The 8,860-nt window shown below is 45.3% G+C and overlaps 1 protein-coding gene across 3 annotated transcripts in view; it reads left to right on the top strand.

Annotated features, from left to right (window-relative positions):
* The window catches only part of TIRAP (TIR domain containing adaptor protein), a 16,118-nt gene extending 9,114 nt beyond the window's left edge, over positions 1–7,004 (top strand). For 2 of the 3 annotated variants that reach the window (XM_019658947.1, XM_019658948.1), the window contains exons 3-7: positions 223–441; positions 1,594–1,712; positions 1,875–2,030; positions 4,168–4,767; positions 5,348–7,004. In XM_019658947.1, coding sequence (XP_019514492.1) covers positions 1,964–2,030; positions 4,168–4,767; positions 5,348–5,367 — 687 coding nt within the window. In that variant the 5' untranslated portion in view covers positions 223–441; positions 1,594–1,712; positions 1,875–1,963 and the 3' untranslated portion in view covers positions 5,368–7,004. Of the gene's footprint in view, positions 1–222; positions 442–1,593; positions 1,713–1,874; positions 2,031–3,943; positions 4,058–4,167; positions 4,768–5,347 lie in introns of all 3 variants that reach the window. The other variant, XM_019658949.1, reaches the window with a different exon arrangement.
* Positions 7,005–8,860: the final 1,856 nt, after the last annotated feature.

Below are 8,860 nucleotides of genomic sequence, written 5' to 3'. Positions count from 1 at the left end.
CAGTTTCTCTCTCTCTCTCTCTCTCTCTCTCTCTCTCTCTCTCTCATATATATTTTCATGAATCAACAGTATCTCTTACATTCATCAGCTTGGCATAAGGGTGCTTAGCATTTAGCAGTGAACAAAGCATTATTGTCCAACATAGAATGACATTCTTTAAATTTTGAAACCCCTTATTTCAGTGTGTCTCATAATACAAGTTGTTTCTATATGACTTCCCAGGGGATTGGTTTGAACTCTCCAGATCCTGCAAAGAGTGAGAAAGCAGTCCTCGTCAGTTGCTCTACAGATCTAGATCCAAGCTCTCCACCAGCCCTTCATCTGCAGCTCTGTGTTGGATCAGGCCAGGCTCTGCTCCACAGCATGTCCCCCCAGAAACGGAAGCTGAAAGAGCCTCTACCATCAGGGACATCCTGGTCATTGTGGTGGGAAGAGAACATGGTGAGTTACCCATCTAAGGTATTCTTGGTCCTTTGCATTTCCAGATAAATTTAGAAGCAATTTGACAATCCTATCCCCCCCAAAAAAACAAAAGCCTTCTGGAATGTGGAATGTGGGATAGCATTGATCTAAAGGTTAGTTTGGGGAAAACTGATGACAATATTGAGTCTTCTAAACCATGAACATAATATGTCGCTCTAATATCTAGATGATTTTATTTTTTTATTTTTTTAAAGATTTTTTTTTTTTTAAATTGGGAAATTGGGGGATGGGAACAGCGCTGGAGAATTGGGGGAAGGGGAACAGACAAGTTGCTGTCTTTTTTTTTGTTGTTCTTCAGTCTAGTTGTGGAGGACGTTGCTTCACTGGCCCAAGTTGGCACCATCATTGCACTCTTCCCAGGCGAGGCAGATCAGTCGCCAGCTTCTGGACGGCTGCTCACGACGGCTTGAGGGCCGCTCACGCTGGCTGCTGGCTACACATGGTAGCCCATGGCAACCCACTGCAGCAGGGGCTGCAGCCTACGCCGTCGGCGGCGACTCACGACAACCCAGCTCCAGGTTGAGCTGTTGTTCAGCATCTTAGCTGTAGGGGGCAGTGTCACTGGCCCTCATATGTGGGATCTGAACCAGGGCCCTCTGGCGTCCCAAGCCAGCTCTTAACCAACGCACCACTTGGCTGGCCCTAGACAATTTTAAATACATACTAACCCACGCTATTTTCTGGGCGTTCTATGCCATATACCATTAGCACATAACATAAATTATCTCATGTAATCTTACAATAATGGTGAGAAGCAGGCCCTAATGTGATTTCCATTTCACAGATGGAGTAGCTAAAGCTTAGCAAGATTAAGTAGCTTGCCAAAGGCCACAGTTATTAAAAGGTGGGAATCCAGGCACTCGGCCTGCACTGTCTGCAGTCTTCACCACTATGTGACACTACATCCCTAAGCTGACAGCTGAGGGAAGGAGGGAAGGATAGAGGAATGGATAGATGGATGAATAAATGGAGTTACTCAGGGGAAGGCAGACTTAGAGGAAGAGTTTCTTAAGGTTTCTTACATGTGTTCTCTCTCTCTTCTGCTCAGCATCTGTTTACCTAGATACATAATTATTTGTCCAAATAGTAATTGTCCTTCTCCTATTTTAGCACCTACACAGGAAGTCTCTGTAAAGAGCTGCCTGCCAGCTGCCCTTCCCCAGATCCCAGATGCACTCCAGGTAGAGCAGAGAGCAGTCACTCTACTGGTCATGCTGAGCTCATATTCTGTAAGTCTAACTATACCACACAGATCTGGGTTTTTCTAGAAACCAGCCCCATTCATAACGGTGTCTCCCCCATGAGGGTTGAGGGACCCATTGGAGCCAACCCCTGGTACTGAGAGTGAGGTAAGTACAGCTTTTGTCACCCTCTCTGTATGTCTCTTGTAGGATGGCTGTTCCATGAGATCAATACTGAGTCCCCTCCCTCCTGCTTTACCAATGCCTGGTCTCATGGGGTTAGTTGTGAACCCAACACTATGGCATCATCCTCCTCCTTTCCAGCTCCTGGCTCCCGGTCCAGGAAGCCTCTGGGCAAGATGGCTGGTGAGTAAAGCCAACTCCTAAAGCTGCTCTTGCGCCTGTGAGTGTGGTCCTCAGTATCCCTGTTGGTGAGGTGGGAGGCCTGCCTGGCCATACACAGGGGAGAGATGCAGAGAGGCTGACGATGGGGGGGGGGCTCCTGCCTTGGCCTCAGTGTCCAGACTTGGTGGTGTGTGAGGAGAGAAGGTATGCATTGGAGGAACCTGCAGTTCTTCTGGCTCACAGGTCTTCTAGGTGTGCTCAGTTAATTTTCCTAGCCTGGAAACCATGGTGCTGAGTGCCTAACATTGTATCTCTTGTCATCGAAATCATCCAGAACCATTCAGAGGAAGGAGTCAAGCAGAGAGAGAGAAAAAAATCAATCTCTAGAACACCACTATCAAAAGCTGGGGAGGCTGAGTTGAAATCATTATGGAGTACTGACAATATACCAAACACTGTATTATCTCAGTTAATTAACAACTAAAACGAACCCATTTTACAGATGAGGAAATGGAGACAGACTGCCTTGCTTAAGGTCATACAGAAAGCCAACAATCAAAGCAGGTCCACAATCAAATCTCTGCCTGACTCCAGAGTGTAGGCCCTGAACCACTAAGCTCTATGCTCTCCCAGAGCTGTGAGCAGCAGCCCTCTTCCATACTTTCATTTTACCCATTTAGCAACAATCTAGGATTTCTCAGGGTCAAACACAATGGGTAGCCCGCCTTAATCCAAATCTGCCTCCCCTCAGTGCTGAAAGTGGGTCTGGGGACTTGACTGATCCATTCTAACTTCACATAGGTCTACTTACAGACTCGCAGATGGTGGACTAGCCAGCTCTAGCAGAAGTTGTGGTTAGGGTAGGCTGGAATGCCAGAAATCCAAGGGCTGTCTTTCCCAATCAGATTGGTAAAACAACCAGAGTTTGTTTTGTGGTTTTTTTCATATTATTGTTACACCAAGGCTTTTTAAAATTTTGAAGTATAATTGACATACCTACAACATTTTTTATACATACATATATATATATATATATATATATATATATATGATTACCACAAGTTTAGTTAATATCTGTTACCATACATACAGAATTTCTTTTCTTGTGTTGAGAATTTTTTCTTTTTTAAACTTTATTGGGGAACAGTGTGTTTGTTCCAGGACCCATCAGCTTCAAGTCGTTGTTTTCAATCTAGTTGTAGAGGGTGCAGCTCATTAGCCCATGTGAGAATCCAACCAGCAACCTTAAGAGCCTGTGCTCTAACCATCTGAGCTAACCCAGCAGCCCCAAGAACTTTTTTTTTTTAATTGGGGAATTGGGGGAGGGGAACAGTGTTGGGGAATTGGGGAGGGGGACCAGCCAAGTTGTTCTTCAATTTTAGTTGTAGAGGGCGCCAGTCGCCATCTGGCTGAGCGTGGGCAGCTCATGGCCTCTAAGCTCAAGGTGTTGTGTTACAATCTTAATTGTGGGTGGGCATAGCCACCATCCCATGTGGGAGTCGAACCAGTGGCCTGTTGTTGTTAAGAGCGCATGCTCTATCCACTGAGCCATCCGGGCAGCAGCTCAGCTCAGGGTGCTGAGTTCAGTCTTAGTTGCTGGCGGGCATAGCCCACCATCAAACAAGCCATCTTGTTGTTAGGAGCACGTGCTCTCACCAGCTGAGCCATCCTGCCACCTTTTGGCAGCTCAGCAGCAGCTGGGTGGCAGCTCAGCAGCAGCGGGCGGCAGCTCAGCTTGGGCGCAGCATCACTGGCCCATGTGGGACTCGAACCGGTGGCCCTGTTGTTTGGAGCTTGCGCTCTTAAGCTAACTCTTAACTAACTGAGCCACTCGGCCGCCTCCCCAAGAACTTTTAAGATCTGTTCTCTTAGCAACTTTCAAATATGCAATACAGTATTATTAGCTATAATCGCTTGCTGTTCATTTATCCCAGGACTTCTAAAACAGCCAGAGTTCTTGTGTCTTTTCGAAACCTCTGAAGATAGTGGGAATTGGGGGCAAGTCCTGAGCGATGTGCAAATAGCCCGGCAGAAGGTCTGAGAATCAGGTGATGTTAGCCATTGCAGGAAGGTGGGCGGGATTCCGGCCCGGGGCACCTCTCTGCAGCCAGGAGGTGACCTAGTGAGAATTCTGGCCTGAGCAGAGTTTCTTCCACAGACTGGCTCAGGCAGGCCCTATCGAAGAAGCCCAAGGAGATGCCTGTGTCCCAGGAAAGCACCTCCAGTGACGCTCCACAGACGAGATCGCAGGACAGCTCCCCACCCCCGGGCCTCAGCTTGGCCACATCGGTGGTGTCTCCCGACCTGCCACCTGCACACGAGGCCGCCTCCAGCAGCAGCAGCAGCAGTGGCCGCTGGAGCAGGGACTACGACGTGTGCGTGTGCCACAGCGAGGAGGACCTGGCGGCCGCGCAGGAGCTGGTCGCCTACCTGGAGGACAGCTCCGTGGGCCTGCGCTGCTTCCTGCAGCTGCGCGATGCGGCCCCGGGTGGCGCCATCGTGTCCGAGCTGTGCCGGGCACTGGACAGCAGCCACTGCCGCGTGCTGCTCATCACGCCTGGCTTCCTGCGCGACCCGTGGTGCCGGTACCAAATGCTGCAGGCCCTGAGCCAGGCCCCGGGTGCAGAGGGCCGCATCATCCCCCTGCTTGCGGGCCTGGCCAGGGCTGCCTATCCCGCGGAGCTACGCTTCATGTACTTCGTGGATGGCCAGGGCCCCGAACGTGGCTTCCGCCAAGTCAAAGAGGCCGTCCTGCGCTGTAAGCTATGCAAGGAGGGGAAGAGGAGGGGTCTGCGTCTGATCTGCTTTGGCTTTCAGGAGACAGCCCCTGTAGCCCAGTAGTTCAAAATGCAGGTTCTGGAAAGCACTGTGTGTGCCTTGGGCAGTTACCTAACCCCTCTGTGCCTGGGTTTCCTCATTGGAAAAATGAAAATGATACCATATCCCTCAATAAGTGTATATATATACTAACTAAGTGTTCAGAGCAAGGCCTGGTACATGGCAAGTACTCATAACAGACACATACCAAGTCCTCAATAAGTCTTAGTCATTAGTAGTAGTAGTATTTATAGTATGAGTTCCTCTCACCCAGGTCACATTGGAGATATCCACCAAGAGCTGGGAAAATGCCAGGAGGGACACTGGTTTAGTAAGACAAGATGTTACAAAACAATAGGGAAGATTTGCCTCTGATAAATGTATCCAGGGGAGGGCATTATATTACACAGGTTTGGAAGTAAAACCGATTAAAAGGTAGAACAGGTACCTACTTGTTGGGGAAACAGAGATGCTGGATTTGGGGAGGATGACAAACCCTGTGATTGTTTGGTTTCTTTCAGATTTGCAGACCCTCAGGTGATACGTCTTACATCACCATGGGACCCAGAAAGTAGGCACAAAGCTGGAAATCAAGTTAGAGAGCCCAGGGCCTTGGGTCCAGCAAGTATAACGATGCCTGAGGAGCCAGAGTTGGCAGCACATTGTATGTGATCCTGGGATCAGATTGCCCAGCAGGGCTCCCTTCCTGTGGGCTCCCTATGAAGGTCCTGGGGACTCCCCCAGGGAGTTTATGGAGAAGTTGGGACTCCCCCAGGAAGGCCAAAATGGAGCTGGGGACTCCCCCAGGAAGGACAAAAGGAAGCCGGGGACTCCCCAGGAAGGCCATGAGGAAGCCAGAAACTGGAGGTAGTAGTAGAAGAAGGTGCCCATACCAAGATGACCACCAGTGTTTCACCTCCTGCCTAATTGGACATGAGTTTGGCACATCCCCATGTCTTCTTCTCCCGGGGTTGCACACTGGTGTAGAGATGCATTCCACCTGAAGAGATGACTCACCCGATGAATGAACTAGAAGCCTAGAGCACATGCCTCAGCATCGATGGTTTTACCAGTTTCCTGGGAAAGCCCTGGAACAGACGTCAGGAGAAAGCCACAGGTATCGATTTCTTCACAGTCACACTGCTGCTCTTCTTTCCTCATTGTTCACTGGAGAAATCTACATGAAAGATGCACTCAGCACCGAACTGTATTTATTTTTACTGCATGCATGTCATTAAAGACCAAACCTAGAAGCCATTCTGAATAGACAGAAGAAGGCAGGGAGCAGGTGGGATGATGAGAAGGAAGGCTCAGACCTTTTTCCTGGGACCAAAAGCCTGCTCACAGATGTTTTGACATCATCAAAACACATTAGGGGTCTGGCTAGAACTCACGCTATACAGTAGCTTCTTCACCTCTGCACTGAGAGGAACCAGCACTTTTCTTCTGGCAGATGATGGTGTACCTTGTAAGAGAGGCAAGGTTTCATTCATCTGTTCTCAATAAGTTTGTTGTTGAACCGAAATGAATTTCTTGTTCTCCCAATATGTATTTTCCTGCCTCTTCTCTCACTTCCCCCTTCCATGGTCCCTCCCTTTCCTGAAAACAATTTATACATATATATTTTTTAACTGAGATACATTGGCATATAACATTATATTATTTCAGGTATATGAGTCGGTATTTGTATATATTGTGACAAAATGTTATATTTTTAATTATGAATTATTACAAAGGATGAAAGCATATTATAATGTACACTCATGTATCTACCACCTAGCTTAAGAAGCAAAACCTTACAATTGCTAGGGTGCACCGTTTGTGCCCTTAATTATTCTCCTACTTCCTCATACCAGAAATAACCACTACTCTGAATTTTGAATTTATCATTCTTAGCTTTTGTTTAGAAATTTATTACATCTGTATGTATCCTTGACAACATATTTACTTTTACATGGTTTTATACTTTACATAAAAATGTTATGTTTGTGTTCTGAAAATTCCTTTTTTTTGTTTATCATGTGTTGTAAGATTTATCGATTATTGAGGCATGTAACTTCAGTAAATTCACTTACATTCCATTATGTAAATATACCACTATGTAGTCATACATTTTTCTACAAGTGGACATTTAGTTGTTTCCAGTATCTTTGCTATTAAAAACAATGAGCCTGTGAACATTTTTGTATATATTTCCATGAGTAAAGTTTTCTAATATGTAGCCTAGATGGGGAACAGCTGGATAGTAAAGAATATACATCTTCAGTTTTGGTAGAAGATACCACATTTCCAAATCAGTTGTGCCAATTTATGTTCCTACATTTGTGTATGAGTTCCCACTTTCTGATGTTCTTGCTAACACTTAGAATTATCTGATTTTAAAGTGTTTGCTAATCTGGTGGGTGAAAACTGGTATCCTGTTATCATAATACACACATTTTCCTTTTTACCTTTTTTATGAAAATTCGATGAATCCCACATATTCAGCACCCAACTTCAACAATTAGCAACTCAGAGCTAAGCTTATGTCAACAATAACCCTTCTCATTCCTTTACTCCCTGATTTTTTGAAGCAAATCCCAGGCATTACTTTATTCCTCTATATTTAAGTATGTATCTCTAAATTATTAGAAGTTTAAAAAAATATATGACAATATGACAGTTTCTTTTTAAAAATAGATGTTTTATTTTTTTAATATAAAAACTTTTATCTATACTTTGTACTCTGTGTTTTTGTCTTATTTAGGAAGTCCTTCCTTAAGCCTGTATTTTCTTCTGGAAGTATTTCATATGTAGGTCTTGAATCCACATTGATGTTTTGTTTGGGTTTGTTTTTGTTATTGTTGTTCTTGGCTTATAAGTCAGAGATCCATTTTTTTTTTCCATTTGAACAGTCTAGTCCATCTTTTCCCCCACTGACTGATGTCACTGCCTGTTATATGCAGGAGTCTAGTCCTGGGTTCCCGGTTTCCTCCATGTCTGTGTTTGTGTATACCTGTATCAGTAGCACACTGACTTACTTACTATGGTTTTTAATAAGCCTTGATAACTTGTAGGTCAGTTCTTCTCACTTTTTTTTTTTTAAAGATTTTATTGGGGAATTGGGGAAGGGGATCAGACAAGTTGCTGTCCTTTTGTTCTTCAGTCTAGTTGTGGAGGACGTCGCTTCACTGGCCCATGTTGGTATTATCATTGTGCTCTTCCCGGGAGAGGCAGTCACTTGCCGGCCATTGGACGGCCGCTCATGGTGGCTCATGGCAGCTCACGAAAGCACACGCCTGCTACCGGGCAGCCCCACAGCAGCTTACGCCGTCACCGGCGACTCATGACAGCCCAGCTCCAGGTCGAGCTATTGTTTATCATCTTGGCTGTCGAGGGCACAGCATCACTGGCCCTAATGTGGGATCCAAACCGGGGCCCTGCTGCTCAGAGCTGGCGTCCCAAGCCAACTCCTAATGAACGTGCCACTCGGCTGACCCCTTCTCACTCTTCTTACTCATCAAAATCACTTTGACTTTTCTTGTTCCTTTACTTTTCCATAGAAATTGTTTATTCAGTTTGTCAGGTTCCAGGGAAATGCCTATTTTATTTATTATTTTTTTTGGATTTGCATCAAATTGAGATTCATTTGGAAAGAATAGATGTTTTTATAATATTGAATCTCTTCATAAAAATGCTATGTGTCCATTTATTGATGGCTTTAAATGTATTTTAATAAAGCTGTATAATCTTTTCCATGTGGTCAGTCACATCTTTTGTTAGATTTATTCCTCAGTACTTCATATTTTCTGTTGCTACTTCATAGACGGTGTAGAGGCCTGACTACTGCACTGTACAGCTGAAGCTGCCGTTTAATAATATATGTCAACTATAATTTAATATATATATATAGTCATGGGATGTGGAGTATAGTGTGGGAATGGAGTCAATGGAATTGTAATAGATATGTATGATATCGGGGATGGGGGGGCAATGGATGGGGGAGGGGGTTGTCACTTTGTGAGACGTGAAAAGGATAACTATTGCATTGTTTT

Source organism: Hipposideros armiger, unplaced genomic scaffold, assembly GCF_001890085.2.
Source record: "Hipposideros armiger isolate ML-2016 unplaced genomic scaffold, ASM189008v1 scaffold_291, whole genome shotgun sequence".
Taxonomy (NCBI): Eukaryota; Metazoa; Chordata; class Mammalia; order Chiroptera; family Hipposideridae; genus Hipposideros; species Hipposideros armiger.
The sequence above is the reverse complement of the archived record's forward strand: the minus strand, read 5'-3'. Positions and strand labels throughout refer to the sequence as shown.